The 24,687-nt window shown below is 40.9% G+C and overlaps 1 protein-coding gene across 2 annotated transcripts in view; it reads left to right on the plus strand.

The window, feature by feature from the left end:
- Window positions 1–2,979: 2,979 nt before the first annotated feature.
- Window positions 2,980–24,687, plus strand: part of LOC104146880 (A disintegrin and metalloproteinase with thrombospondin motifs 6) — a 165,207-nt gene continuing 143,499 nt past the window's right edge. Inside the window, exons 1-6 of one of the 2 annotated variants that reach the window (XM_009679158.2) lie at window positions 2,980–3,206; window positions 8,278–8,665; window positions 9,467–9,831; window positions 17,323–17,491; window positions 23,529–23,746; window positions 24,298–24,381. In XM_009679158.2, the coding sequence (XP_009677453.1) occupies window positions 8,569–8,665; window positions 9,467–9,831; window positions 17,323–17,491; window positions 23,529–23,746; window positions 24,298–24,381 (933 nt within the window). In that variant the 5' untranslated portion in view covers window positions 2,980–3,206; window positions 8,278–8,568. Of the gene's footprint in view, window positions 3,207–8,277; window positions 8,666–9,036; window positions 9,832–17,322; window positions 17,492–23,528; window positions 23,747–24,297; window positions 24,382–24,687 lie in introns of those variants that run through there. The other variant, XM_068927517.1, reaches the window with a different exon arrangement.

Raw genomic sequence — 24,687 nt, forward strand, 5'->3', positions numbered from 1 at the left:
GCAGCGGGTGCAGACAAGAAAAAGTAGTTGTCTGGGACAGGGAATAAATAACTTGTTGGTCTGAGCAAGCAGCTGGGTTCTGCAGAGCCCATGTTCAAGTCTTTGCTTGACTGCTTGATTGAGAGCAGGGAGTTGAACTCATGTGAGCGTCCTAACCAGACAGCGATAATCTGTGTTTCTTTTTAGCTTGATGAGTTATACACAGTGGAGGAGCTCCATCCACAGAGGGCCCAGTCTGCCATACCAGAACAGTCCCTCGGCGCGCTGTCACACAGCCGCAGGAGCGTTCATTCCTGTGAGCCTGATGCGGGCACAATCTGATTTGAAGGCAGGTCTCCCACTTCCCATGAGGATAGCATGAGCACGAGACAATTTGCTGTGGTAGGTGTCTATTCAAAAGATTATTTTTCCGGTCCTGATATAAAATGGAGGGAAAAAAAGAATCTCATGGTAAACCTCTCTCCACAGCCTACCCTTTCAAAAGCGTAGATCCTCCCAGGTCGCCATACTGCTGCATTTGAAGGAAAGGGTGAGCAGAAACTGTCACAACCTCTGTCCATGGAGACAGATGATGTGGCTAAGGTACGCCTATCTGCATTTGTTGCAGAGCTCGCTCTACGAGCATAGTTTATGAATGTGATCATCTTATAAATGAATTTGCAACAGAAGACGGAATTATGGAATATTAACAAACGACAACAACAAACTCGTTACTCGTTTCCAGTAGGCATACCCAGCGGATCTGCGCAAACACGGCGCCAGCTGCAAAGCGCTGTCAAAGCACCAAGGCCGTCTGGCCGCGTGCGGCCAGGAGGGTCCGGGGCGCCGTCCCCGCGCCGCCTCCCCTGCCCGCCTGCCGACGCAGGAGGGCGCCCTTTGCACGAGCAATTACACCCAGGGCAGCAGGTTGACCAGCATTTCCCGAAGAAAACATTTCTCTCTTTGAATTCCGATGCTCCTAAGGAGCATTTGTTTCACAGCTCGGGCGTTAGATGCGCTGCTCTACCATTAGTTACTGAACAACAGTAACGCCAATTTGCCTAAAGACCGTAGGTCTTTGCCGGAAAAGGACCTCACAAATAAGTGTTTATTATACATACAATTTAAAGGGAAGCTTCGCAACGACTGATGAGAAGTGTGACTAACTTTTTAGGGGCTTGTGCTTGTTTTGTTAAGAGTTACTGTTGATAGAAACTTCACATATTTATATGTGGAAATCTAATTTCACTCTAGCAGTGCTTCACCTTCAAAAATAAAGCGTGCAGCTACCAGATGCAGTGTGTTTATTTGAAACAGCAAATGCCCACCGTAGGACTGACTTCTGCATTTCACGTGGCATGCAGCCAACTGTAAGTGACCCTTAAAGTTACTATGAGGACTGCCGACTCTGTAGACTGATGCAGTTGCCTTACGCTCCTCAAAGCAGAAATGGAGTAACTGTATTTTTGGACGTTTCCAGTCTGAATCACTTCACAGTTCAGCCAACTATTATAGATTCCGCAGAAGAATTACACCTACTACCTCCGGCTCAGGATGAAAACACACACATACACCATTTGGGAAATACTGTTAGCAAAAGCTTGAAACCTTCAGAGGAAGGATTTTTTTCTCTTTTTTGGCTATCGGAAATTAGCTTGGCAGTTACGGGAGCCAGGCTCAAATTCTACCCTCTCCCTCCCCCCACCAGCCCCTCTCCCCCCACATCGTCATTAGCTTCCCTGAACATAAATGATTCAGCAGATCACCCTGCTACCCTGCACCACTTTCACCTTTCTCCCGCTTCCGATTCGCATGCCAGATTTTGTGGACGATCCCACGACACGGAAAATGTATTTAGAGTCCCCCGCTCTCCCCTCCCTCCTGTCCAGGGCCACCAGGTTTCTGGTGGCAAATGAAAGTGAAAGCGCTCGGCGCGGTGCCTTGCGCGCACGCCGGGGCGCAGCCGGCTCCCCGCTCTCGCCCTGCGCCCGTCCGCCCTGCGGTGCCGCTCAAAAGGATGGGCGGCTGCCTCAAAAACAGCCTTTCAAGCACCGACCGCTCGCTTGCCCTCCTCTGGAAATAATGCATTTTTGTTTTAATAAAGCCCCTTGCAGAGCCCCGGCTGGGTGAACGACAGCCCCCCTCCCCCCTCCCAGGCCTCCGCCGGCTCCCCCCGCCGAGCCGCTCCGCGCGGTGCGGTGCGGCCGGGGGCGGCCCCACGCCGGCCCGCTCCCCGGGCCGAGGCCGGGCTCCGCCGCCGCCGCCGGCGGTGGTGGCGGTGCGCGGCCTGGCCCCCGCCCCGCTCCTCTCCGCTGCGCTCCGCTCCGGCGCGCCGCTGGCAGCGCTCCCCTGGCTCCCGCCTCACCCCGGGACACCGCGCCGGGGGTCGCGCCAGGGACATTAACTCCTCGGCGGCCGGTCCGCCCGCCCCCCGCCGCCATCGCCGCCGCCGCGGCCCCCTGGCCGCCCGCCGCCCCCTCAGGAGCGAGGCGCGCGCCGCCGCGCGCCACCGCCGGTGAGTGGCACGGGGCTTCCCTGCCCTCCCCCCCCCGCTCTTTTTCGTTACCCCGACTGTACCCCTGCCCCCCCCGCCGCCACGTGACGCGGCGGGCATGCGCAGCCGCGCCGCCGGCCGGGGCACATCTGCAGGCTGACGTCAGCGTGCTCTGCGCCGTTCCCCGGGCGAGGCTGCCAAGGCTCCCTGCTGCCGCCGCGCTCGGCTTGGCCGGGGGCCGGCAGCGAGAGGAGGTCTGGGGCTACTTCAACCAAACTTTCCTGAGTCCTTCCTGCTCTGCCTGCCTGCCTTCCCTCTCCCCCTTTCTCTCGCTCGCTCGCTCTCTCTCTCTCGCTCCCCTCTCCTCCCCCCCCCCAACTCAGATGATATTCACATGGTATTTTGCACAGAGGAGGCTGTTCAAGAGGAGGGCACCCACCCCCACCCCAATATAAGCCTGTTTTTCCTTCCTTCCTTCCCCCCCCTTTTTTGTTGGAAAGACAAAATGTGCAGGGTGATAGGTTGGGTGAATTGATGGCATCCCTCCTCCTGCCAAGTCAGTCCGTTTTCTAAAAACCCCTTTTAGGAAGGCTAGAGAATTTTATTCTGTTGGAGAATATAACCCTGATGGTTGCTTGCACAGAGGGGAAAAGCAGAGAGGAATACGGGAACCGTCCTGTGCAATCTCTATTGTTTGAAACTTACTTTATATCAGAAATTGAAGATGAAAACGGTAAGGAAGATTTCACGCTATTCAATGAAACTTTTGCTTTTCTTCTGTCCCGAATAATGGTGCGTGCAGGGCTTTGGGGAGCGGGGGGGAGGTTTATATTGCATTAGGCGAGGTGGATTTGGAGTAATTTCAGAGCGAAACCTTTGAGGTTTGAGGATGGGGGAAGGGGGTGCGAGGATTTTCAACCGAAAAGGGTAGTGATTTATGAAGTACGGTCTTGAATAGTGCAGCTCTTTTTTAGAGTTTTTTTTTTTAATACTAAATCGCTGGTAGAGGGAAGAGGAAAAAAAAAAAAGGTGAAAACCAAAGCAGCCCCCAAAACCCAACAAACAACCCACAACTATTCCAGACTGCCGTGAGTTTAAAAAGCCCAGCGTTTGGTCGTGTCATGTCCAGCGCCTACTTTAGCGGTCAGACAAGTGCATATTTTGTGCCTGAACTCAGAGGGTCCGCGCGAAGGCGAGACTGCAGCCCTGATGCTCGCGGAGATGTTAAGCTCTGGCCGGGCTCATCAGGAAGATGGAAGCGTGTGGTTTTGATTTACTTGGAGCCGCTTGGGGTTTGCTAGACTCTTAACCCCGCGGAGCCCTGTTTATCGGCGCGCGCCCTGGGCGGCGGGGCGCGGAGGGACCGGCGCGGTGGGGGAGGTAAGTGGGCTCTCGCTGCCCGGCGGCGGCAGTGCGGATTTTCGGGCTTCGCTAATTTCTTTCATTGTTGTACGAGAGGGAAGAGGGAGAGCGAGAGAGGCAGACTCCTTGTTTTTATTTGGGCTGCCGGTGCAACGCGTTTGGGCCAAACGCCAAGTGTCTGGGTCACACGCGTTTTATCCAAATAGATTCAGCGCTGCTGTCTGGAAATGGGCTGCTGAAAGTTAACTTTAGGATCAACTCTACCACAGCAACCAGACTCTTCCCTTCAGCCTCTCTAGGGAGGAGGGCTTTTTTTTTTCCTCCTCCTTCTGAATTTTCTTTGAGGGATGTGTGTCTGGTGACCTCCAGCTTGCTTCAATACTAGTATTTCCCGCTAAGGTCTCTTTTTGTTATTGTTAACGTTTGTGTGTGTGTGTGTGTGCAGACGTGTGTCTGTGTACGTATAATATTAGTGTGTATACGTGTAGGGGTGTGTGGGTAGATATATATTTATATATATTTTAGCCTGCTGGTTTTAGGCTTTTGTTTTGTTTTTTCATTTTTAGAAATACAATGACAGCTGATCCTTTGGCCGAGCTCGAGGGGAGGAGTGGGGCAGACAGAGGGGAAAGGCTGTTCAGATAGCGGCAGCCCTGTGCCCCCGGGGGGCAGCTGGCCGCGGGTTTACATTATGGCACACACAGCAGCACTCTTTCTTCACTCTTCGCTTTCTGATGAATAACCGGGAAGGAAAGATCCGTCTTTTCCCTTTGTACTTACCCTCTCATTTCCCCCAGCGGGGCCCCCCCCAATCTCTTTTCAAGAAGCCCCTTCAAAAATGAGGTCTGCGTGCTGCTATTTACGTCTGCGTAGCTCCCGGGGGGCACGGCTAATCCGCCGGCTTTTGAAGCCGTGTAACGCTTTTCACGGCCAGCCCCGATACCTGTAATTGAATTTGTTTTGATTGACTCGCACCCCCTCCCCGTCCTCTCCCGCCCCTCCCTCCGCATTTCCTTAGCAACCACTCGTACTGCCGGCGCGGCCGGCCGCCCCTGGCCGCGCGGGGCGCGCCTTGGCGCGGCGCTCCCGCTCCTCGCCCGCCCGCCCGCCAGGGGCGGCGGCGGAGGCGGGAAGGCGGCGGCGGCGGGCACCTCGCGGCCGCGGAGCGCGCCGCCCCCGCGGGAAGGCGCGGCCGCCCGCCCGGCGGCCCCTGCTTGTGGGGGCCGCGCAGACGGCGCCCGCGATCGCCGCGGGAACGCGGGGCCGTTTTCCGTCCGCGGGGCAACCCGATGCCTTGGCCGTTCCCCTCGGTTGGGTGGGCTGGTTACCCGTATGCCCGATTCCGCCACGAAACGCGACCTGCAGTTTGTTTATCCAGTCCAGTACTGCTCCGTGCCGTTGCTGCTACCGCAAGACCCGATCACGGCGAAGCGTCCGTTAGGCTTTTGTGGTGCCCGTCAGCGCAGGAGGGCGGTTGGCGGTTGCCCGGCGCTGCGGTGGCCGTTGGGCTCGTGGTGCTGTGGTGGCGGCGCGGGGGGAGGGGAGGAGCGCCTCTGCCGATGCTGCCCCTGGTTTGGGGGTTATTTGCCCCTTAGCAGCTTGCTATGATAAAACTTCAGCTCCCCTGTACTAAAACTCAAGGGACGGTAGAGTTGCCCAAGGCGCCTAACCTGTGTCCCTTTGCCATGTGGGAGGGTACCGAGGTGACCAATCTGAGCAGTTTGGTTAGCCACTGCCACCAAATAATCCACGTTGTGTCCCAAAGTCTTGCTGTATGTGTTTATGGCCTTTTTTTTTCCTTATTGCGGTTCGGTTGGTAGGAAGCCTGTGGTACCAGTGAAAGACTGCCACTGAGTCATCTGTGCTGCCACAGCATCCCCCGTGCAGGGCACCGTCTGGCCATCCCCGTTCCTGATTTTGAAACACTTGACGTAATTTTTCTTTGCTGCTCCTGCAGAGGTTTTAGAGTAAGGCAGAAACTATGGCTTTAGGTAAATGTCAGGGAAACAGAACCGCACCTTCTGCTGCCTGTGATAAACGCCTAGTTCTGGCACTAGGTAGAGAAAGCACCTCTTGTCCTAAGTTTAGTGCTGATGAAAGGTGGTGTCTTGACCGTAATCAAACCTGAAATGCTGAACGTATATGGGTAAAGACAGAGAGAAAGTATAGACAGGAGAGGCTTTTATGTTCCTACCCAACTTCATACTGGAAGCACTATAACTGGAGTTACTGGAGTGCTTTGTCCTTCACATCCGTTACGATTCCATTACTAAAAGGGGATGTTGTTGTGTGAATGCTTTTTCTCTAAAGCTTAGAATAAGGCAAACCATTTCACACAGGACCTTTTCACATCCCCATCTGAAAAGATGGGGATGACTTTTGGGCGCTGTTGACCAAGGCTTAACGCGGGCCAGTGATGCCCAGATAATGGGCACCGTAGTTACTTCCAGTATTCCGAGCTACCTACTTCTTCAGGTGCTGCAGTTTCAGGAGATCTTAATGTTAGGGCAATTTATTATCAGCGTAACATGAGCTTCCCATTATGATGTTTTTGGCTCAGTAAAAGCTGTGAGGCAATGTTGCCTCTATATATGGCATTAATGAGCCATTACTGGAATATTGTGTCCAACTCTGGTGTCTATGCATGAAGAAGGATGCTGAAAAATTGGAAAGGATTCAGAAAAAAAGGCTGCAGAAATAATTAGACATCTGGAAACTGTATTGTACAGAGTGAGGTAGACTGAATAGATTGAGTTGCTAATCGGAGAGTCAAGAGGTGATTGTATCAGATTATAACTATCCATTATAACTAACCTCATTAGCAGACCAAGGGAAAGCAAGATGCAGTGACTGAAATCTGAAGCTGGACATACTCAAACTGGAAATAAGGCACATTCTTTAATAGACTAATTTAGCAGAAGAGTATGAGATTGGTTATGGCTTTTCAGAACTTACAATAAACTTTGGCAATCTATTTAAAAGCTATATTTAAATATTAGCCAGATAATAAAGGCATTACCTGAAAGGCCAGGTTAGAGATTTTATTAATACCCTTTGGGGCCTTACTGTAAGTGAATGGCATCACTAAATCCTCATGCTTCCTCAGAGAAAAAAAAAAATTACTAAGCCCAGGCCATGCTTACAAAATACCAGTTATTTCCTCTACATACTTAGTTATACCCTCTGTACTATCCTGAAAGATACCTAAAAAGCAACCACTGGAATGATCAGATTAACCTCATGAACATAGTAGTAATAAGATGCATTTCAAATTGGCAGAGAAGCTTCCTAATATTCACTATGATGTTAGTAAATAGGATTTGCTTCCTGTTGATTTTGAGATGAATTTGATATATATAAAGTTGAACAGTTCTACATACTGCAATTATTTAACCTTAACAAACAACCCACTGACTTTAAGAGCATTATGCATCTGAATGAATGTTGTTAATTTACCTTGCTAAAATTGTGGGAGTCCCTTACCTGGTGCGTGTGTAAATGACTATGTATGCTGTTGGTCATTTCTTCAAACAGTTACCCCTTCTCTGGTGTTCTGTTTTGACATACCCCAATCTCTGTAGAAGCTGCTCTAAGCACAGGTGTGCTGGGATTGTATTAAGACTGATTAGTACCAGCTGATGTAACACCTGGTATGGTATCCAGTGATAACAAACTGCTGGGCAGCTGCATAGACCTTCCATTTAACCGATGGCCAGATACAGGGCTGCTTTTTAATGTTACTGCAATAGTTTTTTAAATGTAGAAAAATAACAGGTAGCATGTCATTCACTCAATCCCATTGCCTCCAAAAGGAAATAAAAATATATTCTAATATATCAAATGACACTTTATGTGTACAAAACACTTTTACAACGTATTTAAAAACTTAAAATGTGTGACAAATACTTTCAAATACTGAAATTCATTCTTTGGTGTTAGAATGTGCAGCATTCCCATTTAACTGAATGAGAATTTTGCCTGCATAAGCAAAACCCAGGCCCAAGTAATAACAAAATACATGCTGTGGAAAGATCAGATAACTGTACTCTGGATTTTTTCCCAGGTTCTTCCTCTGTCTACCAGTGTATTGGGTTTAGTTATTCACTGCTGAAATCAATGAATACATTGCATTGATTATAGCTGGAACAAGTCTGAACAAAATATTTGAGCAACCTGAAACTTTTAACTTTATAAATTCTTACACCTATTTAACTTGAAGCGTATATGTGCATCTTAAGCTGTATGGAACTCCTCGTTCAAGGTTAATGGTACTTCATTGTTTTTAAGATCGTGACCTTGGGCCATATAAGTAGTAATGGTTAAATATTATTGTATTTGTATTTTTATATTGTGTAGTTCATTATAGTTACTTAATATTTTGCAGTATAGATCTGTTTTAATAGAAAGAATTTGCTTTGACTCATTTTTCTGTTGTTTTTCAGGGAAAGAAATGGAGAAAATTCAGTAACTGCCCAGTCTAACATCTTACAGATAACTTAAGGAATTTTACAAATGCTTATTTTTGAGTTGAGAAAATGACTGCAGATATAGAAGAAAGTACAGGTTGTCGGAAAAGGATACCTGTCAAAAAGTGGAACATCCAGTAGTTAATTTGGAAGTAATATAAAATAAATATACCTGTTATGGTGCGATTCTGGAGTGGAGTTAAGTCTATAGCACACAGGTAGCCCTCCAAGGAGGGGGGGGGGAAAAACTTTCTGTTTTTCTGAATTATGGAAATTTTTTGGAAGACGTGGACATGGATTTTGAGCCTAGTCGTTATTTCGTCGGAATTTCACAGTGACAACAGGCTTTCATATAGTTCTCAAGGTAGGGGTCTGACCTCTGTAGCTGACCGGAAGAACGAATTTTTGTGTTAAATGTGGGTAACGTTTTCTAAACCGTGTTTATATAATTGATGATATCTTACAGGCTCTTAATTCTGTCATGATTCATTATCATGACAGATTCATGAAAGATTAATTACAGAGACTCCGATTAAATTGTTTTTTTTAATTTCTGTCTTTCTTTTAGCTGTAAGAAAGCCCTGCAAATTAAATCCTGTAAAATGTTGTACTGGCTAATAGTTTAGAGACTTGCCATAACCCCATTAGCACTTCTTAAAAACCAGGAAGTAAGGATCTAATCTTACTTTGATCCATTAACTTTTATAGGTTTTTTTTTTTTTAATGGAATGAAGAGCCGTATACATGTTTTTATGAAGTAATACTTCTTGTCTTTACAACTGTTTTTATTTTCGCAGGTGGATCTAATAGCTTTTGGCTTTGAATGGTATCACTGGGAAGAATGCCTCCTTCTTGGGTAGAATTTAGCCCCAAATATTTGCATATTTTGGGTAAATAGGAAAAAGATAAGCAGTTTCTAACTTTGGCGTTTCCAGTGGCATCAAATTTAATAGGAAACTGAACATATTTTGTTTACTTAGAAAGAAAGTGTATTTTATTTATAAAGCTCTGCATCTCAAATTTACCTGCAAATGACTTTCACTTGTGAGGGTGATGAGATTTAGCCAAATATGTTTAATGTTTATACTACTACTTGTTGTTTCCTGTTATATTTTCTTCTCTTTTATGCCCACTCCCTGGACTGTCTTACCTTGTGATTACAAAGAGGAGTTCCTGTCTTACCTTGAACACTACCAGCTAACAATCCCAATAAGGGTTGATCAAAATGGAGCCTTCCTCAGCTTTACTGTGAAAAATGCTAAACCCTCGAGGAGGAGGAGGAGCGCAGACCGTTATGATCAAGAACTGGCAGCATCTAAATTATTTTTTAAACTTTCCGCCTATGGCAAGCACTTTCATTTAAACCTGACTCTCAACACAGATTTGGTATCCAAAAATTTTACAGTAGAATACTGGGGGAAAGATGGACCTCAATGGAAGCACGATTTTTTAGACCACTGTCATTACACAGGATATTTGCAAGACCAACATATTACAACTAAAGTGGCCTTAAGCAACTGCGATGGCCTGGTAAGTGCATGTTACATGTTCTGGTATAAAAGTGTCCTTGTCCCTTTTAAAATACTGAAGAAGAACTTAATTGGCATATCTTTCAGTCTTTTGAATTCCTGCGAGAAGCAAGAAGGTGCAAAAAAAAAAACCCAACACCAGATCTGGGTCCTGGGGAAAAGTAGTCATCAGTTTCTTAAGCTTAATTGTAAGTACTAAGACCCAATTCTGTAGTCCTTCAGCAGGCTGCGTTTTCAGTGTTGACAGTGTCTGCTTTAAGGCTGCAAAATTAGGTCTGTGGTGAGATTATTATAGGTTATTAAAATTTAAAAACTCAAGGGGCGAGGGGAACACTGGATCCTGTAAGATGCTCAGTCTCTCCAATGAGACATTGATTAAACTGAACACCCACTTGCCATCTCTGAGAATTTGGGTATAGAAAATTCAAGTAAATAACAGAGGAGAGGAATTGTTTGGCGTGCAAGTCATCATTGGTATAAATCCAAAAAGCAAAGAGGAAAGCAGATCCTTTGCAAGTACCAGCATTAGAAAGTGACTGTTCTTTGGTTTTTTGTTTTCTTTAAATGTTTTTGTTTACAAGTCAAACAATTGCATTTAAACTAAAAGTAGAATTAGAAATTCTCATCTCTACTTTTTTTTTTTTAATTAACTCTTCTCTTATTGTTGATCTCTTGATCACATGGCAGTAATACTTGAATGGGAAAAGTTCCTTTTATTACAACAGAAATCTTCAACTATTGTGTTACAAAATACTACAATACAGGGGCATCATTAGGAAATAGTAAATCAATAATCTAGTAATTATGGTAGTAAAAATATGTGTGTATGTATAGTAGTTATTTGTTCTATTTTTATTACAGTAGAACGCCAGTCAGTTGTCTTGTTAGGTGTAGACAGATCTAATTGCTAAAGGAGGGGGGAAAAAAGATTAAAAAATTGCTGAAGTATGTCCTTTTTATCCTTGGAAGCTCTATAGAGTAATGTATCTTGGGACATGATTGCAAACAAATGCCTTCAGCTTCAGAGCTAGATAGATTGCAGTGCACCCAGCTGTTTGTGATCACCCTGATAAAGTTTAGGTTAACGTTTTGGGTAGTCTTGATAAAGAATTTAATGAGGATTTCCAGGGGTGAATGACCCCTTCTACGGAAACCTAGTTCAGATGGAGCTCTCTGCCGAATGTGGTATCACAGTTCAGTTAATGCAGACTTGCAACTGATTTGTCTTAATTTAATATGGTTTTAACTTCAATTTTACAGTCTCATGTAAGAACATTTTTTCACTGCCCTTGTTGCGCCTCGCACTGTGAGGTGACTTTTGACACTCCTGTTGTTGCGTGATTTCCTTCTGTCCGTATCCTCATTGTTTTGCTGCAGTGAAACCTTCTATTGTTTTATGGTTCCAGGTGTCAGTGGATTAACGTAGTGTTTGTAAGTTAGCTTTAGGGTGGATTGTTTCCCAATTAAGTCGTTATCTTCAGAGTTTTTAGCTTTTGACAGCTCTTACATCTCTTCTTCCAGATACTCCTGGTCTGGGTTAAGGCAGTCTTGAGTGCCTGGGCGCACTATGACTGGGTCTCTGGAGTCCTACTCCATGGTCGTGCTTCCTGACTGAGACTGCAATGTGTCAGGTGCCCACTGCCTCTCCTAGGAAAGACCAAGTCAGAAGCATGTGAGGCTCCCATAACGCTCCAAAAGCAGAAGTGAGGTTGCTTCTTCAGTGAGACAGGGAGCCTTTAAAGGGCTGCAGTGGTGGGCTGGACACAATCCACTCATCTGCCATACCAACTCCTCTGCCACACGGTGTTGGCAGGGCCTTCCAGAGAACTGAGTATGGGAGCTACCACTCCATTCAGATAAATCCATCACAGAGTTATTTTTAAAATGATGATTCTTAGTGACAAGCATTTTATTATACAGCTGCTTGTTAGAACATGCTTAATAAAAAAACAAACAAACAAACAAACTATTATTTATTTTAGAGTTGATGTTAATTCAGCATATAGTAGATTCATGCTCAAGGCATTTGTTATGTTTTCCAGTCTTCTTGTTGGTCTGTAAGAGACTGCCGGTCATACTCTGCATACTCCTTGGTCCGCATCTGTCCAAAGCCTGTGATTTTAAGTTGTCAATAATATTGAAAACAAGTAATAGCTGTTAACACTGAGTGGTACTTCCTCCATTTTGGCTCACTTTCTTCTTTCTAATTGTAAACTTAAGCCTTCCATTTATGCCGGTTGTCCTTTTAGGATTTAGGATTATCAGCTCAGTCAAATTTCGTCCCCTTATGAATGTTTTGAGTTCCTCTGTGTGGTTATTCAGGATGAGTGGTTGAGACCATGGTTTAATTGATGTAAATTGTATGAATTTGAAAAACGTTTGTAGTATCTGAGATGAGTTTTAATGCAGACAGAGCTTTCAGTTTCATTATGATAAAACTGAGCAGCAATCAGTTCATTTGCCTCTCACTGTTTACAGTTTCAGCCTCTCCCTCTATATTCCTTTTACCTAGTGCCCCAGGACTACAGGCTGCTAACTTACTGAGTGTCGTTCTTGTAGTTTTCATCCGCTGGGCCCCAATTATGCTGTAATTCATCTGAAGTTGTAATAAACGCTCTAAAATCCAGTGAGCAGTCATGAGAGGGACCTGAAGATCTTGTCCAGCAAGCTTGTTAGCTTCCGAACTCATAGTTGCTTCGCTGGATGTTCCATTTGTGTATGGATTGCACGTTTGGCCCTCTCGGGAAAAATCCTGCAAAGAGCAGTTTTTTTCAGGCCTTTAGATGTTGAGTGCAAAGCAAGAAGGCTGAGGCAAAAGCAGTTGCAGTGCTGAGGCATTGTCTAAGCTGGTTATGTCATACTGAAGGGAAGAAGAAAAGAAACAGTGGCAGGCTGGCAGAAGAGAGACTTTTACCCTATGGAGAGAGGTCGGTCTAATTATGAGCGGAACAAGTTTTAAAGAAGAAAAGTTTTGGGGCTTTTGGTAGTGGAATAGAGCAGAAATCAAAACTTTTCCTGTTCTTATTCACCTCTGCCCACTTCAGGTGTCAAAGCTCTTATTGAACGCTCTAGCAAGTTTTCTGCTGTGGCAGATTTTCTCATTTTGAGCTGAAAAGCCCAGTAGCGGGAAATACTTTTAAAATTTGCAGAAAGTGATTTATTATTAGGAAAGTGAATCGGAGGTTAAATCTCATTTTGGGGCTACTGTGGTTCCAAGGAGATGTTTAATGTAAAATACCAATATTCCCATGGCATGTAAGTTTACATGGACTGTACTGGGTAGCACAGATGTCTCTGTCCAAACAAAATGATTAAGAAAGCCCGAGTAGGAGGTTGTAGCTAGAAGAATGAGCTTTACGTGGTTAAAGGAAGAATTATTTTGCCAGAAAACTCCATATTCTTTTCATATATTCAAAAATTTATATTTTTATAAATTGTTCATAGGCGCCTTAAATTAGCTGATATGAAAGCTGATTCTACCTTAAATAGGGCATCTACTTTTACAGATTGTAAATTGCATATAATGTGATACCTTGAGTAGTACTTTTAAATCATATGCAAAATAATTCATGACTTATCATTTCTCTTCTTTCCAAATTATTAAAGCCTGAGCTACTATTCTGTTTTTTTTTCTGGAGTTCTCTTTGTTGCTGATAAGTATTTGCAGTATGGACTTTCAGAAAATCATGTATAAGCTCTTCCTAGTTTTAAAGTGTTTAGGTAAATTCCATAATGTACTGTCCCAGTCCAGATCACTTTTTTTTTTTGTACTTAAGAATGCACTAAGCTAAAGCAGCCTGCTTCTTCAGTCATAAAAAGGCACAGAAGCAGAGAACCAGCTGTAGTGATATTGAACAACACAGAGATTTTTTCAGAAGTTTCCATTACTATTATTTTGTATTAAAAATAGATAAAGCTAGAAAGGTGTAAAGCAGGGAGAAACTTTGGAAAACAGTACTGTGTGGAAAAAGTGCTTACTTGACCATTGGTTATAGAAACAAACTGAATTATAGAGGACATCTGAAGTATGGTAAGGCCTAGCTAGACAGCTTGACACAAAAAGATTCCTTTTCAGAAATTCAGGGGAACTCCATGTGGATTCACAGATCTGTCTGAGCATGTCTAGCTGCTGGATCCAGACTTTATATATGTTAGCAGGAGTTGGCAGTCTGTAGTGGGATTGGATAACACAGGACCTCAAACAATCTGTTTTAGATAACAATCTTCGGAATGTTGCTTGTAGTAACCTATTTGGGGCATTCAGCTTATTTCTTAAATTCATAATATTTTTGTCAAAACATTTTGCTGGTCGTTCTTGCGTCTTAATGATACCGTTCATGCTTTAGAGCAGAAGTTTAATTTGCAAACTGTTAAAAGTTCGACTGTAAAAACAAAACTGAAAAAAAAGACATTTAATTCCTTTAAATACTTTAAAATACATCATTTCAATCTCCCTTTTTCAACTGAAACTTAATTTTGGCCAAATAGTAGATGATAGGCCAAAAATGGGGTTTAAGATGTTCATTTGCATATAATAGTGTAATTCCCACTATTATCCCATCATTACTGAATGCATGTACGATGGAAGCATCTCCAGCCACATACGTTTTCTAAACTCGGAATAAACGCTGTTTTTCAGTGGGGTATTGCCTAATATACAGAATTTAGTGCTTAAAAATTCACTTCGATTCAACGAGATCACTCACACCAGTTTAATACTGGAAGAACGGTTTTGTTTGTAAGCTGAATTAATATGTTCTGTTTAAAATGATATACATATGCAGGGCTTATAGACAGGGCTAGTGACTTTCTACTGTTTAGCAAATCACTCTGCTAGCTACAGAAACTGATCACATGCATAATATTCTGACTGCCTGGTGGCAGGTGTAAGCTAAAGCTTGTCTACCGTTCCTCAACTAAGTGTTACTAAAATCTCTTTTTGTTAAACGACTGTACTGTTTGGGTAGATGAGATCAGATATTGACTAGGCATAGAAAAATTTGGTGATAGTTTCCTGACTGCCTTCACTGCTAGTACTTGAAGGAGCTGGGGTGGTAGTTTGCAGATAATCATAATAGTTTTTTTTTTCTCTTAAACACAATTTATTTAGAAAAAGTTGCAATTAAGTGTTGTTTATGGCATCTGAATTGACTTGCTTCCACTGAGGTCGTATCACCTCTTAGAACTGTTAATGTCAGTATCTGATAGAACTGACTCAGTTATGCTTAGACTTGGTAACGTGACTGGACTTAAGCGCAAACGGGAAGAGTTAAGGCCTCTCTATTTCATAGGCAGGGCCATAGTAGGGATGGTACTTCTGTCTCCTCAGACTTGGCAAAAAACAGATGGTATTGGTCAGAACCACTCCGCAGGACTCTTTTTTCCTCTGGGAACATTATAGCAGAGCTCATAGTGGCCCAGGATTCGCTTGAACCCAGATGTCTGACATCCAGACTGGATGCAATCCAGACTGTCAAGGTTCTCTCCACACATCTGGCAAATCTAGTTACAGTTTGGTTTATACTTTCAAGACTGTTTAAGCAGCAGTGTACCAGTAAGTGATTTATTTTTAGTGACATCTTAGATTCCAAGAAGGCATTACAAGAGAAACTTTGTACCAACATTGTCCAGGTGAATTTAGGCCGTGCTGTTATTTTCTGTAGTAAATAATTGAGTTCATAATGGAAGAATATTACTGAAGAGGAATGCTAATTGTTATGGTCACTATGTAGGAAACGTGTAATTGAAAAATGAAATGTATTAACGTATATGTTTTCAAAATACATAGTAGGAGTATATTTAGAGGAAACACATTTATTCCTGCAGTGTTTAAAAGGATTTTTTATTTTATAAGTTGTATGTTGTTACTGAAATCCTGTTGTTCTGGGAGCGAACAGGGATGGACTGCTGGTACATAGAAGAGCAGTAGGAGGAGGGTCTTGAGCAAGAATGCAGTGGCAAGCCCTAATCTTCTGAACAGCTTTGGGTTATTTAAAGCAGATATGGAACAAGTGCTCTATGGTTACTTGTATCTTGGAGGTCTCATTGGAGGAGTACAACCCATCTGAAGAAAGACCCATGCATAAGACTTGCTTTACAGACAAAATGCAGCAGAAATAGAAATATACAGCTGTATTGGCTGTTCCTGTAAGAGGGTAATTACAACCTTTAAGAAGTATCTTGAGACAGGCTTTCTACACACATCAGTGATTGCAGAGCTTAAATAAATATATACTAATTCTTGAAGATGAGAATGAGGAGAATGAAGATGAAGATGAGATGATATGTTGAGAATGAGGTCTGAATAGTCTTAAATCCTCTTGAATTGGGTGAAATAATGATGAATTCACAATTAGGAATATGTTCTTTTGTTACCTTGAGCAGTCTTTATAGTGGCTTTAATGGGATCTAGATCAGTTTGTGATTCATCAAATCAGGATGTGAATGCAGAATTTCCTGCTTCCCAGTCTGCTGACTGATCAGTACCTCTTTCTCATAATGTTCAGAAATTTCTTGATACAGATATCAGAATTTTTAAGTTAGCAAATGTAGATTTGGGCGTCTGTCCAGGCTATTCCCCAATATTTCAATATCCGAAAGGATCCCAAAGCTGGATTTTCTTCTAAAGTTCAGTTTTAATTGCTGAAGATTCAGGAAACTGCATAGTTGGTCTGAAATCTCCCCTTTCTTCCATAAACCACTTCCTATTTGGAAGAAACTGAGTTCGCAAATGTGAAATTATGAGATGTACCATTCTGCGCTGCTGTGTGAGGGGGGGGGGAAAAATGTTCATTTGCTATGAGGAATGAGATCTGGTACATAGTCTGCAACAACTCTGATCTGCCAAAGGTCTGTGGTGAGACCTTTTAAGGAATAAATGCTTTGTAGATAGTGTAGCTTAAGTTAATACTCATAATTTGATTTTAATAGCTCTAGCTCAGTTTTGGAATTCAGCATCTGGATGTAGAACACAATGTTTTCCCTGAACAATATTTTCTAAAATAGGTCCTTTATGTAGTTTTCCAGTATGCAGTGTATGGCATTAAGGATCTACTAGCATGCCATCATAGAGGCATATGGGACTCACCCTTTGAATGAGGCCATTTTGGCTTGGCATCACTTTTAACGGGTATGAATCATGTAGTTTTGGAACATCTCTGTGAACAGATATTTTGTCATATACTTACTCTCTTACCACATCCACCAAAGATGCTGGGAAAGAACTCCAGAAGTAGGGCGATTTTTTTATTCTTTTCTTTTTAAATTCTTTTTCTTCTTTATTCTTTGTGTTGCTTATAGGGATCAGTATACTCTTACTCCCACTAAAGTCAGTGGAGGAGAGCTGGCTCATACACTGTTTCCTCTGTTGGTATATTGTTGCGAATTTCTTCACAGAAATTAATGATAGTCAAATATTGCTGTAAATTAAGCTCACTAATTAGTTTTATATTTTGTCTTTTGAGGCATTTATTTTCTTTTTTTCTTCCTTAAGCATGGAGTTATTGCTACAGAAGATGAAGAATATTTTATAGAGCCTTTAAGGAATATAACAAAAAATTCCAGCAACTTTAATTATGAAAATGGTCATCCTCATGTTATTTACAAAAAGTCTACCATGCGCCAACAACACCCCTATGATCATGGTCACTGTGGAGTCTCAGGTAAAAAAGGATGAATGTCAGTTATGTATATAAAAATTATAACTTAATTATAGAAATGATAGCTTGTGTTTTAAAACCTTTTTTAGTTGATGTGTTAGATACAGCGGAGAACGTTGCAGTAAGAATTTTCCTTTTCAAGGATGTGGTGTGCCCCTTTGAAAAGTAGTTCTGCAATTTTTTTCAGAATCAGATCAAGAATATGGTGCCTTTTGAAGGATAAGGCACTGGGATAAGTCTTGCTTTATTTCTGTGTTGTGTACAGTGTAGCGATGAGCACAGGCTTCCTCAAAAATGTGTTGTAGATATGCTTCATTCCTGAACTGGAAGGCGCTACTTGAGTGACTAGGTATTGCAGCTCAGGGTTTAAGTGTTCCATCTCATTTGTGCAAACTTGACATGTTATAAATCTGTTAGTGGTGTTATTAGCAATACATTTGGAACTGATCAGGAGTCTCCAAATCTTTCATGCTTACGATGGTTTAGGTGTTGATACTGTGGTGGGGATGTGGGGTTTTTTGTGTATGTTTATGTGTTTGTGGGATTTTGTTGTTGGTTTTTTTTTTTGTTTGTTTGTTTGTTCAGTGAATTAAGGTTATTCCATGACAGCTGAGTAGGTGATTTACAGGTGCCCTGCAGGAAGGACTACATAGTTTTGATTGTGCCTTTAAAGCACAGTTTAACTTCCACAAAAACACTTTTCAAATATCCTTTTAACATGATTTCTGCTTCCTTAAACTTAAGTCAAAAGCTGATTTCTTGAGTTCTTCTTAGAGTAAATCTGGCAAGTTGTTTTAGAGCGCTAAAATAATGTTTTTCATGTACTTGAAAAATGATCTAATCTTAATGTTTATGTTATTGTTCTCAAGAATAGCTTGTTCTTAAAAGTTTAGTCCAGGGCATGAGATTCAGTTGGACAGGTTGGCAAATATTAAAATAATATCATTGTTCATTGATGTTACCTCTTTCAGCTTCTCCTTTTGGAGGTTGTAACTTTTACTGGCAGCAGCTAACTGAACTTGCAACACAAATTGTCTGTAAAGACCCATGCTTGGGAAAGAGTTTTTCCTGAGTGGTTCAGTTAGTTGTGTTTAGGCTCATAGGAAATGTCAAACTTCCTGTACCAAACTTCTTGGGAGCATTATTTCATCTACATTCTTCTCATGATTGCAGTACAAGTCTTCTAATTTTTACTGTGTGCTACAAGACTTGGAATGGATGACTAACTGATTGTAAAATAAGACTATTATTGTATGTGGGTGCTCCAGTTTATTCATATTACAGTAGACCTCTGCGGAGCATCCATCTTTTTCTTTCATTGTGTAGGGAATGCGGGCACTTAAACCTCTTGAAATAAGAGAAAAGTTCATGAAGTGTGTGACCCTGCAATTTTTACCATTATAATGTTCCTCGAAAAGGAAAACATACTGACCTCTGTTAGATGTTACCTTCTAGATTAATTCTTAGGAAGTCACCCTCCTCCAAGTGAGGGTGAAACATTGGTGGCTAGTTGGTGAGATGGCATCTAACCGTTCTGGTGGTGTGTGTCTCATGGATCTTAGGCTCATCAGATCTTTGCGTCTTGCATGCGTTCCTTATGAAACATCTGATAATTTTAATGTGTTTTCTTTTGCATATTTGATGCTCCCTCTGTCCTTGGAAGCTCTCTGCGTTCCCTGGGCTTTCGTGTCTGTCACATTCGGAAGTCTTTAATCATCGAAATGCAAAAGCTCTGCATCTTGCAAGTGGGAGACTATGCTCATACTCATTCATCTCAGTTTGTCTTTCTCCTCAAAACCTCTACCTGATGTTCTCTATACTTTTTCCACTCACTGAAAATTTCTGAAAACCTTTTTTTATTACCTTAAACTGCAAGGTCTTATGTTTCAAGATGAAATACTATTTTAATGTTCTCTTGTGAGCTACTAAAACCTTTTAACTCATTTTCTGAGCACTATTCAAACCCTTTATCCCAAAGAGACATGGCATGCAAAATATCACCAGAATACCTAAAAAATAAAGTCAAATACTAATTTTCAATTTCTCAGCTTTCGGACCCTAGGACTGAGGCCAGATTTACAATAATATCTTCTTTTGCTAGTAGGATGAAGTTTGTTCAGTATTTGACCATTTTTGGAAGTTTTGAACGCTCCCATTCGTGGGGGTTTTTTTGTTTGTACACTTGTCCCTAAGTGTAAATGCAGTTGTAACAAAACTGTAACTGTATTTTTGCTAGTATATCATTTATTTTGTATGGGAAACTGATTTTATCTATCCATTTGAAACAGTTATACCAGTATGATGTGTGGGGAGGAGTCTACTTGTGTAGGTGTGCCACTACTTGCTTTCTGACAAGTTTCCCCTGGTGTCATCTAGACCTGAATTTATCAGGTCATCTGCTCTCTGTCAAGATGTGGTCAGGTTTTTTGAAACAAGGGACAAGGAGAGTGTTATTTCTGACCCTCATGAGACAAATTGCAATAACTGACAAAGTGGAGCAGGGAGTTAGGTGAGAGGATGATCAGAATTTGTTGGGGTGAGCAAGTGATGGATTACTTCACAGTACATAGTAGAACTACGGTGGCCGATAGAATTTGAGAGACAAGGATAAAAGTATTTCTCTATTTGACAGATGGTTTAAGTTTGGGTAAGAATATAGGATGGAATTGTGGTTGGTTTCCAAAAATTTAATGAGATTTTTAAGCAATCAGACGTAAGAATTTTTTAAAATCAAAAAATACTAAATTAGTATTTCATTTATGTATTGTCACTAAGTTAACTGTCTTATTAAATGTAGCGGAAATCATTAAGATGTTGCTAGGAAGTTGTTCAGCTTCAAATTCCAGTTACTTCAGTGGGATATAAGGCCTTTGGAGCATCTTGCAGAAGCACTGAATGCTTTGTGGGATCGAAAATACTGTAAATATTTCAGAGACAGAACGCTAAAATGTTCTATCTTTGTTTGCCACAAAAATTTTATTATGGACTGCTTTTGATGGTATTCGTATTTGACTGTATGTTTTATTGAAATTTTTATTTTGACTGATGCCTAATAACATGTAACTATGTTACGGTTGCAAAAGAATTTCCATTATGATCCATTATTTCTGCATTTGCACAATCTTAAGGAATATGCTGCTCTACTGAAAAGTTATGTTCTTGTGACCAAAGTTGAAATTCTGTTTGTTTGGCAATTTTAGAGTTGCAAGAAGTAAAAGCAACAACAACAAAGTATGTATGTGTTTATGTGTATATTTGTTACAAATACACAGACTGCTTTGGATATGATTCAGATCAAATTGGCGTTTGAACCCTGAGAAGAGGCAGATGCATTATTTAGAGATGGCTCCACTACGTGCTGCCTCATGTAGGGATTTTACTCATGCCAGATTTTACACAGTATTCTAGAAAGAAAAAAAGCATGTATATACATTAACATACATTGTTAAAATACTAAAAACCAGCACATTCTCACAGTTGTTTTTAGTGTGTTAATTTTCTATAGTGTTGTGAGATCTTATTTGTTTGTATTTGTGTGTTATCTTCTCCCCTCTTCCCCCAGCACCCCCACCCCAGCATCATTAGAGGACTGACTTAGGCAAATGTGGGTACAACGGTTGTAAACTTGGTGTCTGCACACATTTGGATTTCTTTTCAGTTGTGATTTAGAACTAAACTTCTTGCTTTTGTAATACTTATTTTGGAGATAATCACAGTGTTTTTCTGTTTTCATTGTTTTCTTTTACTTATTGATACCAATGTTCAATCTTAATGCTAGTTTAAAGGGATTTTTTTCATCTAGGAATGTGGAGGAAAATGACATAATTTACTAAGAAATTTTTTTTAAGTATGTTGCAAACTTTTATTGAAATGCTCTAGCTTTTTAAGAAAATTCAGTCAACTTTATTTAGCAAGCTTGCAGTAAAAGTATCAACAGCTCATGGAGGGTGAAGCTAAGTACTTAGGAGGGTTTTCAACTTTCCCATTACTTATGAGACTAGCTAAAGCCTAACCTCCTCCACCTGAAAGGAAAAGGAAAAATGTTTGTTCTTTGTGACGTCTTCCGAGACCTTTGTTTGAAAGATGGTATCAAGAGAAATCCAAAAGAGTGTCTTTTTTTCTGAAAGATTTCTGCATGAGCTCTTTGGTTTTCAAATGTTTAAAGCAGATTTGCATCTTTATAAATGAAAAATTATGAATGAATGTGGAAATAATGTTGCGTTTGTAAAGTATTTTTAGCATTGTAAGAGCGTCAGAAGTCCTCAAATATCAACGTTTGTTATTTGAATATGAACCAAGTGTTCTTTTTAATTTTACTACAGAAGTTGTAAGAGAGAATTCCAGACATTCCTAAATCACTGCTTTGGTGAGATTAAGATCTTTGAACAATTAAAGCAACTTTGGATTTCCTGAAACAGAGACAAAAAACATGGAAAAAGCTATTGATTACAGAATCCTCAAAAGGCTTTAATACCCCATACTATTTTTTAGAAGGTGTTTAATATTATTAAAGCTTGCAGAATGATGAGGATTTTTGTTGTCATTTTGTCAACTATCTGGTTTATTTTCATTTTTGAACTTTTCTAAAATATGCAACCTTTAAAGCCAACACTGTGGACTCAGGAGTTATGAAACAGCACTGCAATGGGAACGATGAAGCTTTGTATACCAAGTTTTGACCTGAATATACATCCTTTGTACTGTAGTTGCTGCCCTTTGAAAATAGGGTGTTTAGCTGAATTGCATAAAGCTGTTTTTCACAGAAGGAAGTGGTCCTATCTTAACCAATTCTTAGTTGAACAGGTTTTAGCAGAGATAAGGATGTAACTCTGGTAGTCACATGAGTAGTTCTTAATAAGTCATTTTAAGAGTATATTTAACTTCTAATGTTATGTTCATCCATAACTAGCAAGAATAGGTATTCTCTAATCCTATTTGCAGAAAGGGGGCCTAATTATGTCCTTTAATAAACTGACATTTGAGATCAATGTAGGTTCTGTGTGGAAAATGGATATGTAAAATGGATACTTTTTACATATAGAAAAGCCAGTTTTGCAGAGAAGGTAGGGGGGATTCCTTCCCTGGACATATTCAAAACCCGCCTGGACGTGATCCTGGGCAATGTGCTCTAGAGGACCCTGCTTGAGCCAGGGGCGTTGGACCAGATGATCTCCAGAGGTCCCTTCCAACCTCAATGATTCTGTGAGATTCTATTTTGCACTGAGGCCAGGAATTCAAATAAAGTTCATAGAGTTTTATTTTGCTGATAATTGTAACTGTTTTTTTAATATTCAGTCTGTTGTATACAAATGCTATTTTTTCTATAGCAAAATATATTTATTTGAACTTTACAAGTACAAGAATCAATGTATTTGAATTGAAGTTAATGTTAGCAATAACTATAAAATTATCCTGTGTCAGGCCATTTAAAGCTCCTCATAATAGTTAATTCATGAGGTAAATAATATATATTCACTTTTTTAGAAAGAGAAGTAATTTATTTGGCCAAATACTATTACGCAGTAATCATAATGTGCTGATAACTGTGTAATTTTACAGCAGGGAAATAGCTTTTTTTTGGTGAACTATCAGATTGTTTAATTCCTTAGTGTATTTGGATTCCTTTTACCTTAATTTTGTATTTTTGGTTTCCAGTATGCTTTTTTGCAAATACTGTAGCACTCTTGTTCTTATCTTTAAAATCCTGACATGTACTCATGCTTAGCTGTATTTAATCTTTAATATTAACATAGCTGTGCAGATGTTTTAAGAGAAGAGGCTGATTTGTTACCTTAAACCGTGTTGAGGAAAGCTAAGAATGAGAACCTATCTATACAAAGATTTTATTCTGCATTGCATGTTACTTTAAAATCAAGTGTGTGTATATATATATTTAGCAAATAGATTTAGTTTTTCCTTGCCTCAAGAAAGGCTTATTGTTTTTATAAACCTTAAGATTATAATCTCAACATAAAACAGCTGTATTTGCACAAGTTTTAGTAGGAACCCCTCTGAAGTGTTTAATTGTTTTGGTTCCTAGAAGACCTCACAAGAAGCAGTAAGCCTTGGTGGATGAGTGATGCATCTGCTTTTCCAACTTCGTTTCCAGTCAATGATACGTTAAGTAGTCACAGTCGACAGAAGAGATCAGTAAGCCTTGAACGATTTGTGGAGACGCTGGTAGTAGCAGACAAAATGATGGTGGGATACCATGGTCGCAAAGACATTGAGCATTACATTTTGAGTGTAATGAATATTGTAAGTTTGATCCCTCTTTGTGTTTGTTCCCTCTCATGCATGTAGCTTTCATTTTCTGAAATCATAAGTAACTATAAAATGCTGGGTTTATTTACTGGTATGAATAACGCCTTGAAATATGTATCAGCTTGCAGGAATTAATAGTTGAAAAATATGGACTATTAATATGGAAAAAATGCAGTACTGACTCTGTCAAGAAGTATGTTGTGATCACTTTTAAATTGTCTTTGTCTTTAATTTTAAATTCATATGACTACATTGAGAGATTATGCAGTTTTATTCTGTTGTTTAAATCAAGACCCTAAATGCTCCTTAAAGTGGATGGGTTATGAAACAAGATATAAACAGCTTTCAGTGAAAAAGAGGATGGAAGAATTTTGTTTTACTGAATGGTCATTTGTTGGTCCAAAAATAGTTCTTGCTCAGATGGTAGAGGCAATGAACATTATGAAATTACATTTAGCAGGAATATAGGTTAATTTTTAGTCACTTATGAAATGAATAGTGTTTCTTGTCTGACTTTGTGCCTTTTCTTATTTTCTGGAGGTCAGGTTGCCAAACTTTATCGTGATTCCAGTCTAGGAAACGTTGTGAATATTATAGTGACTCGTTTAATTGTCCTCACTGAAGATCAGGTAAGAGTTGTTGCACTTAAATTTTATATCCCTGGAAGTAGAAGGCACTCTATTGAATAACATTATAGATTTCATTTAATTATTACTTGAAATGGCTGCATTTGTGTACAAAACCTGTCTTGTAATCTTTCAGTACTTTAATCAAGATAAAACAGTTCAAAGGAATATTTCCTCACGTGCCATCCCAAAGATATCTGTGCATTGCTTCAGGTGAATATTAATACACCTTCAGGGATAGCAGTTTTATTTTTAGCTCTGTGTTTTGATATTCTGAATTTTTTATATTGACATAATCATTATTAAAGT

This window comes from Struthio camelus, chromosome Z, assembly GCF_040807025.1.
Source record: "Struthio camelus isolate bStrCam1 chromosome Z, bStrCam1.hap1, whole genome shotgun sequence".
Taxonomy (NCBI): Eukaryota; Metazoa; Chordata; class Aves; order Struthioniformes; family Struthionidae; genus Struthio; species Struthio camelus.